The sequence below is a fragment of the Panicum hallii genome, chromosome 7 (assembly GCF_002211085.1).
Source record: "Panicum hallii strain FIL2 chromosome 7, PHallii_v3.1, whole genome shotgun sequence".
NCBI classification, from domain to species: domain Eukaryota; kingdom Viridiplantae; phylum Streptophyta; class Magnoliopsida; order Poales; family Poaceae; genus Panicum; species Panicum hallii.
Window position 1 is genome coordinate 19039285 of NC_038048.1, and position 23661 is coordinate 19062945.

The window sequence follows — 23661 nt, forward strand, 5'->3', positions numbered from 1 at the left end:
TCATTCATCATGACGCACCAGGCGCTGGCACGTGTCTAACTTCTCCCCTCAAACCAGCGCACGGTAAGCCAGCTCTCCCGCTGCGCTTTAATCGTATCCATTAATATTCACTGCACGCATCTCAAATAATAGAAGACGGGAAAGGGAAAAAATTCCGGAAAATATATAGGATCTCCGCTTGCAGCCCGTACCAAAGCAAAACCAGCCCAAGCAGTACAAAGTCGCCAAACCGCCGATCCAATCACAGAGGCTTCCTCGCAATCTGGCCCAATCAAACCGTCCGCCTGCCCGTTGGTTGCCAACCCATTTTGGCCCCCATTCACCGCTCCAGCGCATGAAAGCCCACCTGTGATGCAAGCTGCTAAACCATTTAAAAATTTTGCAAGGAAAAAAAGACCTCAAATGACAAGCAAAAATGAAATTAATTATAAATGAGATATTCTCATGAAAAACCTCCAAACCATGGCATCCATTTTGTGAGATAACTGTGTTTTAGCGATGGGGCACATGCCATCACTCATAAGATTGTACTAAATGCTGCGTAGGAATACTTCGGATCTGTTTTTTTCCCTATATATTATATAATCTCACATGTTTGAAAAACACAACAGATTGTTCTTCATATTATACTTCATACCCTCAGATTATCATAATAATCTCATAAAGCTGTTGTAAGTTACATGATGATCCCAATCGCATTGCCTGACAATGTACAAACAGTAACGCTTGACCAATGCACTATATCTGGTAGTAGCCGTGTTGGGCCAGCGGCAACATAGTGGTGTTGCCATGGTATTTCTGATGCATTTTTTGGGCCAGTGGAGTAATGGACAATGGCGAGGTTTTTCAAGCATGTGGTGGCTGGATCCTGATGGCTGATGACAGAGCTGCTGCTTCCTGATGAGTGATGACAAATCGAGCTGCCGCTGATCAGGGTCTCTGATGGAGGGGTGCTTCAGTCTGACGGTGAATGGGTACATGGACAGATATGCAGTGAGATTGGGAGGATGCCTGTTGTGCTTGAAGCTGCCACCAGTTTGTGCTGTTTCTTTCGCTGATGTATGTAGCTTCTAAGACAATAGATATATTTAGGTTGTTGTGGGAAGATAAATCGTTGCTGGGGTTTCAGACCTGTTTTTGTTTTGATTTGCTGCGCAGAGTGGTTTGCTAGGTGTTGTTTTGCTTGGGCGTAAGATGATGTAAAACTTTTATATCCTGTTGCAAGGCATGATGGGTAAGAGAATTTGTCCCTCGAAGAACTCTAATAAAAAAATACAAATAGGCACACCTTACATAGACGGTGGCGGGGAGCAGGAAACCTGCCTCCTGCTCTCCGCCGCCGGCGGGCGCCCGAAGGGCTCCAAATGTTCTAGGTTTTTTAATGGCTGAGGCTAGGCCTTAAGCTTGCGGCCTGGTTCTAAATTTTTTGGCCTTACAACCTCCTTGAGACTCCCTGTTGTTGTGTATAAGGTCGACCGTAACTGCTTAAGTCCTCTTTTTATCACACTACGGGTACCCTAATCTAGCAACTAATGTACACGGACATCCAGATCACTGTGATGTCATTTTTCTTGCTACGCAGTGCTTTCAACAGTCCAGCCATTAAGTTGTTAATCTATACGTTCAACCATTTCGAGTTTTGATGTTCATGTATCATGAATTTTTTACTACACATCAGTGGTAAAATGTGTAGACTGCAGAACCATAGCATCCGTAACTTAAATTCTAACCATGGTCCATGAATCAATTTTGATTCTTCGATTTATTTGTAAATGAGATATTCTTGGATTTGCACACACCAATGATTTTTTTCTTTGTCATGACAACTTCCTTTGTGATATCTTTATACACGAGCAATTTCAAGAGCTTCCCACATATACCATCTTCACAGAGCTTATATGTTGAATCATCCTCTGAATAATTTACAAGACTACTTGCTTGTGATGATGAAGTTGCATAAAGCAGTCTGTTCCCAAATTGAGAGATTAACAAGGGGCTCAATTTCAGAAAATCCTAAAAGACAACAAAGGTAGATATACAAGGACGATTCATTCCAACAAGGGCGTGGCAAAGCCATGCCCGTGTTTCTAGTAAGGTGATGAAAGAGCCTTCACTCTGCTGCCCTTGCTGGTCGGCGACGTGGCCTCTGGCTCTGGCACTGCAGGTAGACATAACTACAGGTGAAGTTATCAGTTATCACTGGTATAGGATGCAACTTCTTTAATTTTTTTGCCGGTTCCCATGATCGTAGGAGTACCGGAATTTACAACATCGCTAAAACGCAGTGACCAGCACTCTGGCGCAGCTAGAAGTACTCTTTACTTATTGCATTAAGTGTGTGTTGCGTGCTCTTGTACGAGCACATTTATGCTGCCTATACTATTAGCACATGAATATTACTATTGTCGTGAGTAATTAGTAACTGAAATATGTTAAGGGAATGATCCAACCTATAAAGAAATGGGCCTCAACTCCCATGTAAAGGTTCAAAAGCATATTTATGAATATTGTACGGACAAGAGGCTTAGGGCAAATTGCCACTCTCCCTCCTCTATATAAAGAACCCAATACGTCATGAGGAGGAGATTTACAATATTATAACTTTCCATACTTGCTCTCTTATTTTGTACCTTCAACCCTCTTATTTTGTACCTTCATACCTCATTCCTCTCTCAGGAATAAAATCTCCAACGAAATGTTGTGGTGGCGGTTTTGTGGAATGAAAAGCAGCAACAACAGTGAGTTACTTTTGCTCTTTTCATGTTGCCATTGGGACATTCTAGTTTGTCTCTTTAACTTCATTACAAAATATCTATTCGATTTACTCTCTCAAACTATTCTAATTGGTCCAATTTATCCCTAATTAAATTAGACATTTCCCCCTCTTTCTACCAGTTGTATTTGGGGTTCCAATTTTGCGGTACCATATATGACATCATACCTGATGTTAGAAAACTACTTTGATACTTTTTATGGATTTTTCATACATTTCATTAATGATGACAAATTAAAGAGCCACATCACATTTTGTTAGTGACGATAAATTAAAGAGTCAGTGATGTGGTCAGGGATGGAAAATCGCCGTCACTAATGAGTGGCCATCGGTGATTAATTATAAATTGCAAAACAGAAAAGGTGTGAAATCAACAACATGCTTCCAAAAAAAAAAGCACACCAAACGATGGAGAACAAAAGATCATACAACTGCATGTCAAGAATAATTTTCAATAAATTCTCATCTTGATTAACTGCAGATCTGCATCTCAGCCTACATCACAATCAAACACATATGGATGCAAGACATGCCTCAGCGTTAACAATCAAACACATATGCTGCCCGGTTGTTGATCGAGAGATGTGGCCACGGTCGGTGATCGGCAGGGTTCCTGTTGGTGCAGTGGCGTCCTACAAATGAGTAAGAGGATTCAGAGCAGTCTTCAGTATTTGTTGAAGCTACATTGCACATTCAGTGATAAAAACATGCAAGTAGAAACGAAAATCAGCAGAATTTTCTGCTACATTGGCCTGCACTACAGCCAATGGATCAAGAACAAATAGATGACTTCATAATAAATGGATGAGAATTTGAGAACAATTTAGAGGCTGTGTATATATCTCCGAGCATCTGCTAAAATCATGTCTCAACAATGCATATCTGGACTAATATGGAATACTAAATTTCTAGGAGAAGCAAAGAAATAGGTATCATGAAATTTGAGGGCAAACGGTAAAAATGCATCAGGTCTGTACCATGTCCTGACCCCTGACCCGTCCCCAGTGTATCCCGCTTAAGGCTTTGTTCGGTTGGGCCGGGAACGCCCGGGGTCGGGGTCCAAGCCCCGTGGATTAACCCAGCGCGGATTCAGTCCCGGCCTAGGATGAAACTGGTATTCGGTTAGCCCACGCGAGGTTTCTACCCCGGCCCATCCCGGTGAAAACCACTCACCCCCGGCCGGGATTCGACCCACGACCCAACAGGCGTGGAACCAATCCTCGTGCCATCTCGCGAGACGCGGAGGAGGAGCGCACGCGGCTGTGGCGGCTACTCGGCTTGCGGCGGCCGCGCGAACATCACTGGCGGCGCGACCCGGAGGTGACGACCTCGAGCCTGCGCGAGGACCTCTCCACCGGCGGCTGCCTACTCCGGTGGCAACCTTCTCGCCGGTACTCGTCGCTCACTTCCTTCCCCTTTCCTGCCCATGTCCTAGGGTTTCTTGGGGCAAGTTCACCGGTCTGGTTCTTGATTCACATACTCGGCAGGTTCTTGATTTGCTGGTACTCGGCGGCTCCGCTTGAGGCGTCCGCGGCTGCGGCCGAGATGGCGCTGGCGGAGAGGCTGCGCACGTCGGCCGTGGTGCTGGATGGGTAGGCCGTGGAGTTGCAGGTGCTCGTGTCGTCGCGTGGCATCGCAGATTCCCCTCCTCCGGTTGGCGGCATCCTGCTGATTGGCGCGGCCGCGCGACGAGTGCTCGTAGCCTACCCCCTCGCCTAGGTTCCGCCCGCTTGGCGAGGAACCCGAACCGTTGTTTGTGATTTAATCATGTCCGGTGTGCTGCTGATTATGCACGTCTTATGCTGGTGTCACTGTGTCACTTGTTAGTGTTAGTAGCAGCGACTGTTGATCTGGTGGCTATTTCTTGCTCTTTTTTGAGTCATCAGGCCTTTGTGCTTGTAATTTGGCTGCAGGGAGATTCCAAACTTTGCCATGTCACCATGTCTATAGACTACTAGTAGTTCTCTGTTCAACGTAGTATCAACTGAGATCTTGCTCTAAAACTTAGCAACCCCTAAACATGAAGTGGCAATACTCTGCCCATGTCATTGAAAGAGCTGCTGTATACAGTTACGTTGCTAGTCATTTTGGTTGACCACAGATGACTAATGTGTACGTTGTTAATTACTTGTACTGAACTGATTATGGCATTTCCTCTCTTGCTTAGTCCCATTTGACCTGCAGCTTGCTTCAGAACTGGTGTCAAATGGTTAGTGATATGGCTTCCGAAATTAGAAATGGGTGTTCATATCAACTATGTGAGTAGGCTTCATAATTCATTTATACTTTTCCTCAGTCAGTTCACAGAGTCTATTTATGCATTAGCAGTCATTTCCTTTTTTGGAGATGAATAAATTATTTAGTTTCACTCTGTTCAGTCGGCATTAGACCATTTGTTGGTTCAGTTGCCTGTTAGTTCAGTATGTCAAACCTTTTAGTTCAGTATGCAGATGCATTGACAGTGTTTACCTATGTCTCTCTCTGTTAATTGGGGATGAGACCATTTGTGCACTTGGGAAGAAGTGGAGGTTAAGATAGGGATGTCCTGTCTCTTGTCAGTATATATTCCAGCATAGAGTACTAGAATCTTGGCATTGGTTCATGGAAAGCCATGAAGATATCTGGCCATTACTTGATTATTGAACAATGCATTTTAATTTCTTGTGCACCTGTATGTCTCTAACTTAACATCTCTTTGCTGAATTATATGTTCTGACTTAACATCAGCATCTAGAAGCCTCTTCTAATCTAAATAGTCTACTTTGCAGTCTCAGCACCAGTTCGAGTAGAAGATGAACCTCCGCCATCCTGGGATCCTGTACCCTCCCTGTACCCTCCCCAATATGTACTTGATCTGTTTTCATATTGAAACATCCTTTGTATTCTAAACTTCTTTGGTTCATTTACTACAGATTTCCCGAGTTCGAAGCATAGAATTTTGATGCATTCATGCAAGTATGACATAAATCATGGAGCTTACTTGAGGTTCATCGACAAGTACATGGCAGTGAACGTTGATCATGAACTACATCAGTTGTTTTCCCTTTTGCTTTCAATTTTTTCCATTTGGAAGCTCCTGTTAACATGATCCTCTCCGAGCCGTGCAATGCTCCATTTAATTTATTACTGACATATATGGTGTATGGAATTTTCTTGGCTGTGCCTGATTTTTGTGTGTAAAGATTTAACTGAAAAATTTTCATTTCGGAGTTTCAGATTGTTGGTTAGATACAATGCAGATCAGATTCACCAATTATACTCTCCTGGTAAATTATACGCAAGGTCTGTGTGTAATGGATGGAATGGTCACTGGATATTGGTGGCCAGTGGTGTCAAACTTCAGTTCTGCCTTCGTTACAATTTGTGTTCTGGTAGAAGCATGCATTAGTAGAGAGTGGTGTGCCAGACATCCCAGATGTTATACTCAGGCAAAAGCAAACACACATTTGAAAGGAGTAATTAGAGGGAAGCTGGGATTGATCCCCCACAGGGGTTGGGTGATATGGAGGGATTCACCCAATCCCTTCCCGGATTGGTTTCCTTTTGGGATTACCCCCCTGCTAGCCGAACAAGCCTGTTCGGCTCGGCTGGGGTTGGCCGGGATCATGGCCTAACCCTCGTAGGTTACCCCGGCTTGGTTAGAATCGCAGTCCACGAAAAATAGGGCGTTCGGCTAAACCTGATGTGGGTTATAACCCGGCCTACCCCGTCCATTTCCACCGCACCGGCCTGGGAACTACCCCTCAAGTCCAAGGCGTGGAATAAATCCACGAGGCGAGCGCCGCCATGAGAAGGCGACGGGCGACGGCGTGACGGTGCTGCCACAGCTGCCGCGGCGGGGGGGGGGGGCGGGGGGTTGGGAGAAACGGCCCGTTGACCTCTTCTCGCCGGAATCATGTCGTCCTTTTCATCCCTCTCTCTGTTGATTTGGATCCCATGCGGGACGCCTTGCGCCGGCGGCGCCGGCCGGCGGGGGAGGCGGGCATTGACGGGTGCGCGTGGCCGTGGCCCTTGGAGTTGGTGCGATGGAGGCGGCACTTGAAGGACGCACACACGCACTTGATAAGCTAGATGCTGAATGAATGTTATAAGCAATATGTGCTGGCAAAATGACTATTTTCTTTGTTACCTAGTGAGTTTCGTGGAAGCTCAATTCCAAATAAGCTTAATTATTGTGTATGTCCTATGTCCTTTAGATTCAGGTTCTAAAATTTTAGTTTTTCAATTTCAAAAATTATTTGATAACTTAAGCTTTGAGGTGGTTTAGAAAATGTCTGTATCCCTAAACCGTATGATTGATGTACTACTTCCTTTTTCTTATAGTAATCTACATCCCTGAAAAAAAAAAGTTGCGTTTACTGAAAAATTCTTCTTCTGCATACATTGTGTATGCAGAAATGGTGGCCATTGCTGAATGCTAGTGATCAAGACATGGGTGAGCTCCTTCAGTTCTAGCAGCACCCTGGTTTCTGACATGATCGAAATCTGAACTTTGCTGAATGCCTAATTTTGTTGATCCCTGGACGCATCAGTTTGTAATAGGGTTGTGATCTAGCTCCTTTTGTATTCTTGCAGAGTTATAAAGCTGGTCTCCTCATTTGTTTCAGTTGTAAATAACTGTATATTTGCATTCAATACTAGCAGAAATTATCTCCTTCAAAAAAATCACAAATTGTTTGATGATTGCTGTTTTGTTTGCAAATTTGCAGCTTATGATTACCCTGTTATCAGATTATGCATGGTTGGTTCTCTATTTATGCCCGTCCCAGGTCCAAGAACTTATACTAATGTGCTACTTGAAAGTAATCGGTGCTCGCAGCCTAAAAGGGGAGGGATGAATTAAACAATTCTAAAACCTTAACCTATGTCTCAAACTGGTTTGCACAAAATATAATCTAGAACATAGAACATGATATCTAGATGTGTAACTATGGTTCATCTAGTGTGAAATCCTCATCTCAAAATAAGTTTTGTAACCTATAGCTAATTCTAACAAGATACTACACTAAGAAAGTAGAGGCACACAAGTTGCAAGTATGAAATGCGGAAACGTAAAGGAGGGGATGAGAGGAAGCAAACTCTTGACGCGAGAATTTATTCCATGGTATCAGTAGGCAATAAGCCACCCTAGTCCACGTTGTCGAAGCACTCACAAAGAGTATTGCTTTCCAGTCACCAAGTCTCTTTCAGGACTCTTCTTGACTTGCCACAAAGGCTCGGCCACTAAGGCTCACGTCAAGTCACCGGTCACCTTGATTCCGCCTTCACTACGGAACTTCCCATGAAAAAGGGGTCTCCTTGTCCCCTGCACAAAGCCATCGTTGCCGCTCTACACCAAATCGAAGGGTCGAAGACTTGTCGGCGAGCCACAAAGACTCCAAGGGACCGGCACACCTAGGTACAAGCTTGAAGTTCACTCAAGAACTAGCACAAGGTCACAAGCTCTCACACTCTCTCTGGAGCTAGCATAGCACTACATCTCACAAAGCTTGTACTAAATCTAAGGATTTGATCAATGAGCTCTTTGGTTGGCTTGGAGAACTTCAGCAGAGTTTCTGTAGCTTCTCACGAACTCTAGCAGCCTCAAATGACATGGGATGAGACCTTATATAGGCTAGAGATTCTCCTAGCCGTTGCATGCTTTTCTGCCAAAAAGACTAAAGCATCGGTTAAACCGGTCATAGCCGCCGGTTTAACCGGTCACTCTGAATCTATATGCTAGCCGTTGAATGTCTATTTGCCACGCCTGAGCTTGCTTGCATCATTGCACCAACGCACCGTCGGTTCAATCGGTGCTGAGGACCTTCAGGCTTCTCCAACTCCAAACACTTCTGTATTAGTAAACTACCAATACACCGATGCCTTCTTTTTACCGTCGGTTTAACCGGTGCCTCTGTGTTTCCTCACTTGATTGTCATGGCACTCGACAGATGCACCGATGTATTCAACCGATGCTCCGTGGTTAAACCGGTGCTACTGACTTGATCACAGTAGTATCTACCCAATGCACAGGTCAATACAATAATCATACCGTCAGTTTAACCGGTCACCTATATCCTGCTGCATCTTGTCCAAATAATTGGTGCGGTCAATTGGACACCCCAAATATATTCTCTCTGGTTTTTAACTTCAACTTGGATATCTTGACTGCGATTTGGGCATTTTTACTATGGATTGGACTCCATCCATGAAACCTAGAAATCCTAGTTGACTATATTATCACACAATCACCAAAATTATAATTATGGTTCAATGGGACCATATTTCTTACACTACTTATAGTTTATTTGGTTTCAGTGCATATTATCTTCGATGCACATACCGTGCATGTAAACCTCGGTTAGAATCCCAACCAAACCCAACACATTATTCAAGAGAGAGGGATTAAACAGAGGAAGGGATTTATTTGTGACAGGGTTTGGGTGACATGGGAGGGGTTCACCCAATCCCTCCCTCGCTAAATCTCTTCCGGCAAAGATGGAGGTTCTGAGCCCAATCACACCCAGAAATTATGCTTAACTCTGAATCAGGAAGGGCAATCGGCATAAGGCACTTGATGATGAAATGATCACATGGCCGGTCATTGTTCTTTCAAGTTCTGATCCTAGTAATTTTTATATAGTATGTTTGAACCACCCCAAATCTTTGTTGGTGCGATCTTCCTTTATCTTCCACAGATTCAGAACAAAGTATTGCCAAATTTGGGCTGGAGCTATTCAAGATGAATGAATGAACCAAAACAAAATAATTTATGTTACGCTGCTAGAGCTACAAAGAATAACTCACAGTGCCAAACCACTAGAAACAAACAAGCCATTTAGTATGAACTTTTTGTAGCAATGTTTGATCTTTTGAGGAAATGATTGACCTTCAAAGACACATACACAACCATGGTGAGAGTATTGAAAGGAGCTTTCTTGAAATGCAGAATCCAGATGGTGTAATTTAGCAGGCATTATATTATTACATTTACATGGAAGATATTCCACAAAACTGTTCACTTAATCGAGCAGTTGCTGGTCAGTCCGTCAGTGTAACCTAGCACGACTTGTGCAAACGATTGTACAAATTGTGATGATGCTATAAAACATCTACTTCAACACTAGTTGACACTTGAGATTGCTTGAAGCAACACCATTTCGCTCAATTAGAGTATACATTTTGACCAAGCTACAGAGCGTGCTAGAGAATTCCTGCACCGCTAACTTAATTCTTAAGTGACCATGGCACAGAATCCATGGAGAACAAGTGGAATGGCATGCATAATGCGCTGATAATCCCAGACAACTGAGCAGAGAGAGGAAATGGAATAAAAAACATATCATGGAAGCAACAGCGTAGCCGAGTTCAATTCTTAACGTTCCAAGGAATTATATGTGCATACTAGCACATTTAGCATAGAAGCAGCTAGAATAGGAGAATTCTAGGATCCATTGATCACTTGGCAACTGATATCAACCTAGTATTAACCTTGGAGTTCGGACATGTCAAGCAACTAGCAAGAATAGAAGGTAAACAAGGCCCAGAAAATCCTACACAGGAACCAAAACAATTCTCTAGACCTAACGAAAACCAAGCTCTGGTTTTGAAGACCTAACACAGCCATGAAATTTTGCCAGTTCAATATATAGGCATAAACATAATGCATGCAACATAGATGAAAATAACAGATTTTGATATATCACCAACTATACAGCCATACGGGAGTAGATGGCATTCATAACCAAGCACTAAAAGTACCAAGTTCACAATTGACAAATAGTTAGCAAAAGGGGACAACACCACTTGAACTCTTGAACATCCTCAACTTGCAAATTCCTACACGAACACACACAACACAATAGTTAGCAATTTAATCTGATAACAGTATACGGAAAGATAAGGCAAAATTGATACACATAAAAAGTACATTCGTGCTGTAAAGGACACACTATTTAACTAAACACTCCATTGCAGAATTCGACCAGCTAGTGTCAAATATACATAGAAAGAATGTGACAAATGACAAATGCTACAATAATACTTACGCAATGCTCCACGCATGAGTCACTGATGATCCTCCGCTCTCACCGAAGAACATCCCAGATCGTCTTATTCCAGTAGCAGCTCGGTCCTCAGCTCCGAGGGATCGATGGCGTTCGGGTACATGTGGAGCGCGAGTTGCCTCATGGTCCTCAAGCCCATGGTGTAGCTCTCCTTCTTGTGCTGGGCTACCTCGGCCGCGTGTTCCTCCCTGAGCTGGGCGTTGTCGGCTTCCAGTTCCTGTTTCAGTTGAGCGTTCTCGGCCGCGTGTTCCTCCTTAAGCTGGGGGATGCCGGCGGCGTGCTCAGACTTGAGCAGCTCGACTTCACCACTGGCCGCGCACAGGTGGCCGATGAGCTGCGTGCGCTCGGCCATGTACTCCATCTTGAGCAGAGCGTGCTTGGCCTCAGAAGACCGCAGCTCCTCCTGGTAGTATGCGATCCAAGCTCTGACCAGGCGCAGCTCCTCGTTTAGCTTCACGATCTGATTGGAGGCGTTGGCATTGGCTTGCTGCAGCTGATCCCTCTCGGCCCATGGCCTCCCACAACTGCACCGCATCGTTAGCAAACATCATGTGCCGGGGGGGGGGGGGGGGGGGGGGGGTTTGAGGGGGAGTGTTTGAGTCCGCTGCTGCCGCCGATGCTAGCAGCAGCTCTTGTATGAGGGAAGCCCGATCCCCGCGGCGGCGCTGGCGTTGACACGAGGTAGCTCCGTTGCTGTGGTAGAGTGGTCATCATGCTGCTGCTGTCTCCATTGCTGAACGCCACTGCCGGCGACTTGCGCTTCCTTGCACCACTCTCGGCAGCAGCTGCGTCGGCTGCGGCATCTCCGGCTTCTGCTTTCACCGTTGTTTGCAGCAGCGTGACCTGGTGCGCGGAGCTGAGGAGACGATGAGCCTGCTGCTGGTGTATCGTAGGTGGTGCTGTATAAACGCGGAGGTGGTGGTTTTATGGTGGGTCCTTTTGACGCCTCAAAACAAGGGGGTTTAATGATAAGCCGACGCGGCGACGCACGAGGATCCACAAGATTTTATTGTCGTAGGACCTAAACGGCGACAAGGGGGTTGAACGGGAGCTTTTAAAAATTCTCCGACAGAACAAGACTTATGTCCCGATTTTCACCCTAACACCACACTGCCAAGATGACGCAAGTCAACTGGTGATAAGCTCACCCTACAAACGGTTCGGAAGAGCTCGGTGCAAAGCAGAAGCAACCGAAAAGCAAAACTTGAAACGAAAACGGAAGCAGCCGAAAACGCTCAACACAAGCAAAACTACCACCGAAAGGTTCTATTAATCAAGCGCGCGAAAAACAAGAAGAGCTAACAGAAATTAGCAAAAACAAACTAATCAACAAAAGCTAAAGCAAAGCATTAGCGAAAGCAAGGTGTAACAGCATTAGCTAAACATGCTAACAAATACTTGAAACAAACTAATTAAAAGCTCCTAAACAAGCATGTAAAATACTACAAGGCACTAGTAACACAAGGGACTAATTAACTAGCTAAATAGGAAGTCGGGAAATAATTAGCAAGGACAAACGAAAGTGCAAACCGAGCCTTGATTTTCATGCTGGATCAACAGCTTACGGCCACCTGGGATGTGCAGACCGAGAGCTGGGCTGGCCACCTGCCTCTGGCCGTGAGCAGCTGCTGGGCCTCGGGCCACGTGCCCTTCTTGGCAGCGGACTGCTGCGTGCTGGCCTGCGCCACCAACCCCGCTTGGGCTGAGCTGGGCTGCACGCCTGGCCGACCTGCTAGCCGTGCGCCCCGCACACGCACGCGAGCGCCGCCGCTCCGCGCGCCTGGCTGCCGCGCGCTGCTAGCGCCGCCACCGCTGGCACTGCTGCGCCGTGAGCGCCTGGCGCCCGCGCCGCACAGAGCTACGCGCACCTGCGCTGCACTGCGAGCGCTCTCCCCTGCACGAGCGCCACGCGCTCCTGCTGCAGAAAGAAATCGAGCAGAGAAAGAACAGGAGAAGAAGGGGAAACGTTCGAACCTTAGATTCAAAATTACTTCCTCAAAACCCCATGGATTTGAACGAAATTTCAGCCATGGATCCGCAACTACTAGATCTCGCAGATCTAAGAAAAAGATCGCAAAAAGATCAAGTAGTTAACATGAACGAAAAAATCACCCGAAAACATCCAAAAATGGGGGGAAAAAAGGGCATGGGAGAGACAAAGAGGCACACGAAAATCACATAGCAAGAACTCGAATGTTGACGCCGGAGGAAGGAGGTTAGGGCCTCCCTTCCCACGAAAATCTCAGTTCATCCGTGTTCCGTGGACCTAGGGAGTAAGAAACGAGAAAATAAAACCTTGGAGAGAAGGAAAATAAAAAGCTCCAATGAGTGGAGCCATTCTCTCCTTATTTAACAAAGCTGCTCAACATTTTCACTTAGCCCACTAGTAAAACTAAAACTAGCTAACCCTAAGGTATTTCGGAATAACTCGCTGAAGATCTTATCCGACGGCCCCGCTTTCTGCCTGGACTTGCCGTCGCCTCGACGCAACTTTCAGGATTCCGCCACGTGCCACCACGCTTCCCTCGAAAGCTCCGCCCGGGTTCTGAGGCCGAAACCCGTAAACCCGCCTCCGCGAGTAGCGTCCACCCGACGCATCCCCCGCGATCTCGACATGTGACCGATCTTTGATCGCCCGATCGCCGAGTCCTCTGGCGCCTCCGCTCGACCCTCTCGACCGCCGTCTTGGACTCAATCCACACAGTCTACTCCTCCATGTCTTCTCGCACTCATCGATGTCCCAAGTGTCAGCCACCGCAGTTGGCCGCCTAGCTTCTCTAGTCCCTCGGCCCACGCCCAGCATCCGCCCTTCACCGCTCCCGGTCCATCGGCACAGACCCACTTGACCTTCACCTTTGCTGCGCCACTGCCTCCAGGCTCCACACCTGCGCACCACAAGCTGATAGACATGGTTTCACACACACTCAAGCCCCGATTAGTCAGCTAACCCAACCCAAGACGCAGCGCTCGTTGACAATCACTCATCACAAACTCGAACCACAAAGGCACGTATCAACCTTGTGTTCACAATCTCCCCCTTGATGAGTGCATTGTCAACACCAACACGCATCACTTTAGAGCAAAAGAAAAAGAAGAAGAAGGAAAGACATAAAACTCATCTAAATGACCAAAAGCCAAAGAAAAGCCAAAAGAGGTCATTTGAAATGAGCAAAGTGGCAAAGCTTGGAGCCCAAAGACATGGGCACCGTCTCGACGCATCCAAGCAAACCATGGCTAGCCCACAGCTAGTCCCTCCAGAAAGAGGCAAAGGCTCAACACGACAAGTGCAGTCCTCTCAAATGAATGCACACTCAGACAAGGAACTTCCCCTTAAGTCTCCCCTTGGAAAGGTGAGGTGTTGTGTCTAATTCTCCCCCTTGTTGATATATGCACTCAACAAGAACCTCTCCCCCTTGTTCACTTAAAATTACAACTCCCCCTTCAAATATGTATGAATGTATAGAGATGCAGAAAATATAGGAGCTTCAGGAGTATAGCAATCAGAATGAAAAGATGTTCTATGTAGTGATGTTCTATGTGTGCAACGATATGTACAAGTGCTAACAGATTCTCACATTGATTATATGCACAAATTTGTGAAGATTAAGCATTTGAGCAGTTTTAAGCATTTCAAAGCAGGTGTTCACCACTAGAATAGCACTTAACATATGTAAGCGGGAAATCAACCAAGTGCAAATCAAAAGTATACAAGGTGAACTACCCCAAAACATGGTCATTCAACATGACAAAGACTCGTATTTAGACCAGATATTAGATTTCAGAGTTTGCAGCATTTTACAAGTGTAAGCAAAGCATGTGAGTGCGAGAGGTTGTAAGCGCTTGTCATGTCTAACTTTCCAACCAGGCGCAGCCTATGCATAAAGCAATTAGAAGCTGAAGGCACCGGTTTCGATCATCCACTACACTATTTCAAGTTCATTCCAAAGTGCAGAATGGAAAGCAATCTCGATATAGTGAGGTGGGACAAGTGCAAACCCATCTCAATCTTTATGATTCCCCTTATCTTAGATCAATTTTTAGCACAATATTATTTTGATCAAGATTGAATAACTCAAAGCATGAGACATAGGAACCTAGCATACTAGTGATTGCAAAAAGAATTTCAACAAATCCTACACATGCTAGTTGCCAATCTCAGCGGTGAACAGTTTTTCAGTTTTAGCAAGAATTAAACAAATTCACAATTCAGAAAACAAGGTTAGATCAACAAATATGTACTAAAATGAGCAAAGTGAGCCTAAGCTTGCCCAAGCACCATCATGTACACACAGAGGACATACTACTCAGAGCATAGTTACATTCTAGCTACTATACAAGTGAAGCTCAAAAGGCTCTATGTTACATGATGGGATGCAATGCAATATGATACAAAATGCAATATGATATAAAAAAAAGATAAGCCAAATATACATTATGGTACTAGAAGCCACAAGAAACCAAAACCAACTCAGAATGGAAAGCATATAGCAAGCTCCCCCCACAAACAATCAAATGTTGCTTGATCTAAGGGCTTGGTGAAGATATCGGCAATTTGGTTTTGGGTAGCAACATGGCAAAGCTCGATATCTCCTTTCTCTTGGTGGTCTCTTAGAAAGTGGTACCTCACATCTATGTGTTTAGTTTTGAGTGGAGCACGGGGTTTTTAGCAACACTGATGGCACTCGTGCTATCACATAGAAGAGGCACTCTAGCAAAACGCAAGCCAAAATTGTGCAAAGTGGAAATCATCCACAAAAGCTGGAAGCAGCAACTAGCAGCGGCAACATACTCGGCTTCAGTGGTAGATTGAGCAACACTGGACTGTTTGCGAGAAGACCAAGAGACCAAAGAAGAACCAAGAAACTGACAAGTACGTGAAGTGGACCTATGATCCAACCGACACCCAGCGAAATCCGCATTGGAGTAACCGCGAAGTGTGAGTGTGGAGGAGGTAGAGTACCACAAGCCAAACTCAGGCGTGAAATGAAGGTACCTAATAATTCTCTTCATCGCTTGTCGGTGAGAGGTTCTTGGTGAAGTCTGAAAACGAGCACACAGACACACGGTGAAGTGTATGTCCGGCCTCGTCGCCGTCAAGTACAAGAGGGAGCCAATCATGCTCTGGTACTCCTTCTGATCCACCGCCTCTCCATCTTCATCTGCATCCAAAGCCATCGTCATCGCCATGGGAGCTGACAATGGCTTAGCATATGCCATGTCAAACTTTTTCAGCACATCCTTCGTATACTTGCCTTGATGTAAAAAGGTGTCTTCTTTGCTTTTCTTGATTTGAAGGCCGAGTAATAAGTTCAACTCCCCCATCATTGTCATCTCAAACTCCCTGCTCATGGTATCTGCAAACATGGCAACAAGAGCATGAGAAGAACCACCAAAGATGATATCATCCACGTAAATATGAACAATTAAGGTATCATTGCCTTGTCTGAGGAGAAAGAGAGTTTTATCAACCGACCCCATTTCAAAATCTTGTTCAAGAAAAAACATTTTCAAACGAGCATACCATGCTCTAGGAGCCCATTTTAAACCATAAAGAGCCTTTTGAAGCTTGACAATACGGTCGGGCTGTTTTGGATTTTCAAAACCTGGGGGTTGCCTCACAAAAACCTCTTCCTCTATGAAACCATTTAGAAAAGCACTTTTGACATCCATTTGAAAAAGTTTAAAACCTTTGGAAGCCGCAAAAGCAAGAAGGATTCGAATGGCTTCTAGACGGGCAACGGGGGCAAAAGTTTCTTCATAATCTATTCCTTCTTTCTGGCTATACCCCTAGGCCACTAACCTCGCTTTGTTTCGCACAACCCATTTGGTTCCTATGGGATGAAATTTTGGTGGAGGTTCAACTAAAACCCAGACTTGATTTCTTTCAAAGTTTTCCAACTCCTCATGCATGGCATTTACCCAATTTGGATCAGGGAGAGCGTGTCCAACATCTCGGGGTTCAAAAGAGGCAACAAATGCAGAATGTGCAAAATGTGAAATCTCCTTGGATTTGTGCCTAGTGGTGCGTTCATTTAAGTTACCAATCATTTGTTGAGGTGGATGGCGTCACTGAATATGTTGTGGAGCTGCACGCCCAGAAGTAGCTTCCCCCTCAACTTCAGTTGGATCTTCCTGAACTTTTGCAACTTGATCGTATGGTTGTTCATGTTGATGTCCTGATGTAGTGGATGTAGTGTCTGGACCATCAATGAATGTAGTCGAAGTAGAATGTACAGGTGCAACAGCTGGAACATGATCGATCCCATCTTCATTTTCATCACCATCATCTGCATTCTCTTCCTCTTCCTCAAAGATTCTTTGCCCCATTTCCTGTTCACCTGCAAACTCAAAAGCAGAGGTCATGCATGGCATAGTCTCATCGAATGTAATCTCACATGTTTCCACGATCTGGTTAGTCTCAAGATTTAAAACACGATAAGCACGAATATGAGAAGCATAACCAAGAAGGATCCCATCCAAAGAGCGAGATTCAAATTTGTCCAAATTGCCTTGTTTGAGAATGAAACATTAGCAACCGAAGACTCACAAATGACTCACTTTGGGAGTTTGACCATGCATCAACTCATATGAGGTCTTTTTCATGAAAGCCCTCAAGAAAATCCGATTCGAGACATAGCAAGCTGTGTTGATGGCCTCGGCCCAAAATTTTCTAGGAGTCCTATGCTCATCGAGCATCATCCTAGCCATCTCAACAAGGGTTCGATTTTTTAGCTCAACAACACCATTCTGAGGAGGAACATATGGTGATGAAAGCTGGTGTTCAAGACCAAGACCATTGCAAAAGGCTTCAAAATGAGTATTCTTAAATTCTGTGCCATTGTCACTGCGTATAGCTCTCATGACATGTTTTGGTCTCTCATTTTTCAACCTTAAGATCAAATCTCGAACAAAAGGAAATGCTTCCTCCTTAGATTCCATGAAAAACACCCAAGAGTATCTCAAAACGTCGTCAACCACAACAAGTACATACCACTTCCCACCCGCTGAGTACACACGAGCTGGACCAACGGTGTCCATATGAAGAAGCTCACCCGGGTGCTTAGTCATCACCTGATTCACAGGTGGGTGAGAAGCAACAACTATCTTACCATGGTGATAAGGGTGACAAATAAGATCCTTCTCAAATTTAAGTTTTGGCAATCCTCGGATCAAATCAAGAGAACTCAAGCGAGCGAGCAAGTGAAAACTCAAATGACCAAGCCTCTTATGCCATTTCCACAATTCCGAAGAAGCACCAGCAAGGAGACAACGAGACAAACCAAAAGACTTAGAGAAGTTAGCATGAAAAATATGACCCGTAGGAGAGATACGACACACAAGATCTCCCTAAGAATCAAGCACACGAGAACATCCTTTCTTAAAGCACACTTCAAAACCATCATCAAGCAATTGTGAAACAGAGAGAAAATTGAAGTGCAAATTGTCCACCTTGGCAACTTCTTTAAGCACAAACTTTTCATTTACCTTAATTGTGCCAACTGATTGAACCTTACCACGACTATTATCTCCAAAAGTGATGTACTCCTTGGTCATCACCGGGGTGAGGCTAGAGAACCATCTTGAATCTCTGGTCATGTGTCATGAGCAACCGGAGTCGATCAACCACATGTTCTCCAATCCTCCGTCCTGCTCAAAAACGTGGAAAAGATTAAGCAAACGACTCAACACTAGGGTTAGGAAAGTATGTAGAGAACTAGTGTCGAGCCATTTGTTCAATAGTAGGGTTAGCAGCATCAAAAATCTCTCGTCTCATTTGAGGACGACGATCACCACGATAGGGAAAACGTGGTCCGTCGTACCTCTGAGACCCATAGTCATATTGAGCATGACTAGGAACACGCCTGGCAAACCTGTGAGAAGCAAATGATTGAACACCACCACCACGACTAGAATGAGGAGCTGGTCTAGGCGCATGTACATTATGAACCGGGTGGTATATGTCCTGGTTGCCCTGCTCACGCTCACGACTGAAAGCTTTCTTTCTCCAAAAGCAAAACTCCTCAAGGTGACCCTCTCGGTGATAGTACTCATAGTGGAACCTCATAGGTCTCTCTAGCTGAGGGTTAGCTCTTGGTTGAGGGTTCACTCTTGGCTGTGGGTTAGCACTCACAAACTTCATGGGTTGTGCTCCAGTACTCATAGTGGAACCTCATAGGTCTCTCTAGCTGAGGGTTAGCTCTTGGTTGAGGGTTCACTCTTGGCTGTGGGTTAGCACTCACAAACTTCATGAGTTGTGCTATTTTGGCTTTAGGCTTTGGAGGGTGCTCCCCAGGAGGATCTGGAAGTGTATCAATTTTGTTTCTCAGGTGGTTGGGTTTTTCCACCCAAACAGCTCTCTTAGGTGGTTCTTTTGGTGACTCAACAAACACTCCATCTTTGGGTTTGTACTATAGGTTTGGTATCTCTCCACTCAGCATAGGTGGTTCAGTGATGGAGGTTGCTGGTTTCTCATTTGATTTCTCACCACTGCACTCACCAACTTTCTCATACAACCAGCGAAACTTGTTATGTTCAATCACACTCCCAATTCCAAAACCATCAGCCCTTTTGAACATTTCAATCATAAGACCAACTGAGGTTCCCTACTTGACAACCAACTAAGAACTGTGCGCAAATAAGTATTCTCATCATCAATAGTTTGCTTAGCAAGTTTAAGCTCATGCAGTTCATCAACATATGCAGGACAAGTATCACAAACAGGAACCTTAGATTTAGTAGATGAAAGAGATTTCTCAAGGTCCTTAATCCTAATACATGCATTATCTTGACTGAGCAAGCAATCATTTAGATCATCTACTTCTAGAAGAAGTTGCTCACGAGTTTGCATTAGCTCAGCTTCTAACTCGGAGTCGTTGTCCTTGTGCTATCGGCATCGAGAGCCATGACACAATACCTGCCACGGTTCTTGTTGGTGTAGAAGCAAAGACCGTTGATGTTATTGGTGTCCTTTTTCACCTTGCGGTCGTCGTCCTCCTCACTTGAGCTTGTATGATTGTGATCATCGGTGTCGGAGTCGACGTTGCTGAGAGAGGCGATGAAGGCGCGTGCCTTGGCCTTCTTGCACTTCTCCTTCTTCTCACGGTCGTAGTACTTCTTCTTCTTCTTCTTCTTGTCCTTGTCCTTGTCCTTATTATAGTCGTACCCGCTCTTGAGTTTATTCTTGTCAGGGCAGTCAGCAATGAAGTGACTAGGCTTGCCACACTCGAAGCAGGTGTTGTTGCCTCTTTGCCGGTTCTTACGGTTGTCGTTGAAGCGCATGAACCACCGTGTGATCAAGGCTAGCTCCTCATCATCAAGGACTTCAAGCTGCTCCTCTGAAACAGACAACAAAAAAGAAAAGGCAAACGGCATGGTTGGTTTGTTAGCTAAAGAAGAAGACTGTCCAGATCCTGACATGAGAACCAAACTATGAGGATCAGTAGGGTTCACATGTTTAGTTCTGAGCTTCATGTCAACCTCAGTCGACTTCAGCTTGGAGAAAAGCTCATCTGTCGTAAGAGTCTCATATGCTATGGACTCGATGATAGCATCAACCTTCGCACCCCACACCTCACGATCCAAAGCGTGTAAGAGCTTCAAAGCTCTATCGTGATTAGTGTAAGGTAAGACGGTAATATTTGCTTTCATCTTGTTCACAATCGCAAGGAAGCGCTAAAAAAGAGGATCAGTGGACTCGCCGGGCAAATGAGAGAAATTTTCATACTCACGGCGATAAGTCTCAAAAAGACGTGCCTTCACCTGATTAGTTCCCTCATGGAAACTCTCCAGGCGGGACCATATCTCATGAGCCAGAGATAGATCCTCGACACAATCAAACTCAGCTCGACTCAAACTTGAAAGCAAGATGTCAACTGCCTTGTTGTTAGCGTAATACCTATCCGTCGGAGGAAATCTCCAGCCGGGTGGCGGAATGCACCCGCCTAATCCTAGTTAAGGATGGGTTTGGAGGAGACTTAGGAGCGCTTGATCGATGGGCGGATGAACACAGGAAAGGCACAAGGATTTTAGAGTGGTTCGGGCCGCCGGAGCGTAATACCCTACGTCCACTTTGGTGTTGTATTGATTGTAGAAGTCTGGAAGAAACCTGAGCTGGAGTCTAAGGTTGGACCTTTTGTTCTAACGGGTGCACGCTCCCTTTTATAGTCCAAGGGAGGTGCTTACACTGTGCGAGGCCCCGACAGGTGGGCCCGGCCAACAGGAGCTTGTTCTATGAGTGATATGGAGATCTTCATCTCCAGCTCCTCTCTGTAGTCCTCTCGATCGGGAAGTTGATGTGCGTATCTACAGCCAGGATACGGCCGTGTGCAGCCTTGCCTGCACAGTGACTGCTATCAGTGTTACCCAACAGTGAAGCCGTGCTGCCACTGTTGGGTTAGAACCTTCTGTCAGGCGAAGCAGCAGCGCTGACCCGCCGCGCCGTTGTTTCTGCGCGCACTATTGCAGCGAACGCCTCGGCACACCTATTGCAGGCATCATCACTCACACGCGCGGCGCCGTGATGGGACTACACGCCGCCTGCCTGCGCGCGGAGCATAGTGACGCGCCGCCTTCAGATCAAGTGGGCTTACCGTGGTGTCAGCCTACCTGCCCCGTGTGTCAGTGGCAGGCCATACTTTTGACTTGGGCGCGCCCAGCCCACCTACCTGCATTTAATGCGGTAGTTGGGCTGGAGTCCCACGAAGGGCCTTCTGCCATGGGCACGTGGCAGGGCCAGCCCCGCTCCTACCATGGAGATGGCACGTGGCGGCACCGGACCCCTTCCCGGGGGGAGGGGGTCCAGGCCCCCGAGGCCGGTAGGAGCGGTCAGGCCCGTGGAGGTCTAGCCCCCACACGTGGCGGCCCTGGACCTCCCTGGGGAGTTCGGGTCCGTGGGGGCCACCCGAGAGCACCCCTGCCCTCATGGGCGCGTGGAGGCCCCGGACCTATAAAAGCATGGGAGAGGTCCGGAGACCATGATCCCAGCTGTCAAGCCCGGGCCGTATGCCACGTGCCCAGAGGGTGAGGACGAGGTTACGGATAACCTATCACCCGTCCTGATGGCCACCCTGTCAGAAGACTCACTGACAGGTTTTCGCACTCTCCTGTGAGGCGACAGCTAGGCGCTAAGGGTATGGACACCCTAGCAGGAGGTACCCCTGTCCGTATGTACCGACAGAGGCCCTCGGGCCCACCTCGGGTGAGGAACGAACCCGCAGGTGGGGCCATATCCCAGCGTTGTGCCGGGTGGACAGCTTGTTCCCACCAGGAAAGGGCATGGATGTCTTTTCCCCCTTAGCGGGATCCCTGAGGGGCCCGTCCTCCACCCGCGCCGTGCGCGTCAGGCGGTTCAGATTCTTGTCTTATTCGAGCCTGTCCCGCGGCTCGGGCAGTTCGGATTCCACCTTTCCCCCTTGCCTCCAGCGGCCACTCATTTGACTGGCGGGCCCAGGCCCACCAGTCATTGGGTGTGAGAGGAGGGGGCCTGGTGCAGGCAGCCGTTCGGCTTCTCCTCGGTCGCCGTGGAGCTCGAGAGGGCGAACAGCTTTTTAGATAAAAGGTAGGCTCCGGAGAGACCGGCTACCTTTTATCTCTTGCCTTCAGCAAACGCCGCAGCGCCCCTTCATCTCTGCTCCCCCTTTGTGATCTGCTTTCTTGCGCTCAGCATTTCCTCTCTTTCCTGTTCCCTTGCAATCCATCTCCTGCAATCGCAGCATCCATCACCATGTCTTCTCTGCGCCTTCCCCGCCGCTTCCAGCATGAGAATCAATTGGACTCGGTGCGCCGCCTTTTGGGGTGGACCATGCCAGAGCTCGTCAGGAGGATCCGGGCAGGCTCGATTCCCCTCAACGACCTGGAGGCAGGGGAGTTTGTCCTCTTCAACTCCTACGCCATGTGCGGGGTGGTGCCGCCGATCTCCTCCTTCTTCCTCCTGCTCCTGGAGGAGTTCGGCCTCCAACTTCGACATCTCACCCCCCACTCCGTCTTCGTCGTGGCTGTCTTCGCCCACTTCATGGAGATGTTCGTGGGGGTCCGCCCTTGCACCGCCATCTTCAGACATTTCTATGCCCTGGACGGGTCGGGAAGGAGCAGGCGTGAGGTCGGCGCCTACTACTTCCAGCTCCGGCAAGCGGCGGCCAGCTCCTACATCAGCGCCTTCTCCAGCGCCAAGTGGGAGGACTGGCGCGACGGCTGGGTCATCGCCAAGGCCGACGCCAATGACCACTTGGAGCTACCGATGGAGAGGCCCCTCAGCGACCGGAGCACCTGGAAGGCCAAGCCATCGCTGCTGGCGGAACTCGACCCGGTGCTGAAACGGATCAAGGAGCTGGTGAGGGGTGGCCTGACATCGATGATGGTGTTGGGTGATTTCTTGAGGCATCACATCGCCCTCCTGCAGCAGCGGACCAGAATAGCCTGTATGTACACAGGGCCCAATGACTGCTGCAGGATCGCACGGGGGCCCGGCACCGATTTCTCCAGGGCAGAGCTGGAGACGGCGCTCCGGGCGATGACTGGCGAGGCGTTTAGCCTAGAGTCCCTGGTCCTCCTGAGCGGGATCAAAGCCCTGTGCGAGGACCAGGCGTTGCGGTCGACGGTCCTAGCGTTGATGCCGACCCTCGACGAGGGTGGCCTGATGGTCCGGTAGTTGGGAGGCGACCCCAATCGCGGGATCCACATCCCCGGCGCTGCACCCGACCGCCAGCAGCGCACCAGCCAAGGTCCCGGGGGGCCAAGTCCCGGAGGTCCGGCCCCCGCCGGGAAGGGAAAAGACAAGGTGCCGGTGCCGGAGCACCGCCACAAGGACAATGCGGGTGCCGCCCCGGCCTGGAGGGACGACGGGAC

The 23661-nt window shown here is 47.2% G+C and overlaps 1 protein-coding gene and 1 long non-coding RNA gene across 3 annotated transcripts; one reads left to right on the top strand and one right to left on the bottom strand.

The window, feature by feature from the left end:
* Nucleotides 1–3981: 3981 nt before the first annotated feature.
* Nucleotides 3982–6029, top strand: LOC112898986. Of its 2 annotated transcripts, XR_003229960.1 has the most exons (3): nt 3983–4164; nt 4261–5591; nt 5686–6029. It is a non-coding gene; the product is annotated as an uncharacterized LOC112898986 (long non-coding RNA). The 2 variants fall into 2 exon arrangements; XR_003229959.1 differs by having other exon boundaries at nt 3982–4164; nt 4261–6026.
* Nucleotides 6030–10383: 4354 nt separating this feature from the next.
* On the bottom strand, nt 10384–13130 carry LOC112899024. The gene is made up of 2 exons (XM_025967355.1): nt 10801–13130; nt 10384–10591 (listed from the first exon to the last, which is right to left on the bottom strand). Exon 1 carries the CDS (start codon nt 11351–11353, stop codon nt 10865–10867), a length of 489 nt encoding a protein of 162 aa, XP_025823140.1. The 5' UTR covers nt 11354–13130; the 3' UTR covers nt 10384–10591; nt 10801–10864.
* Between the last annotated feature and the right edge of the window lie 10531 nt (nt 13131–23661).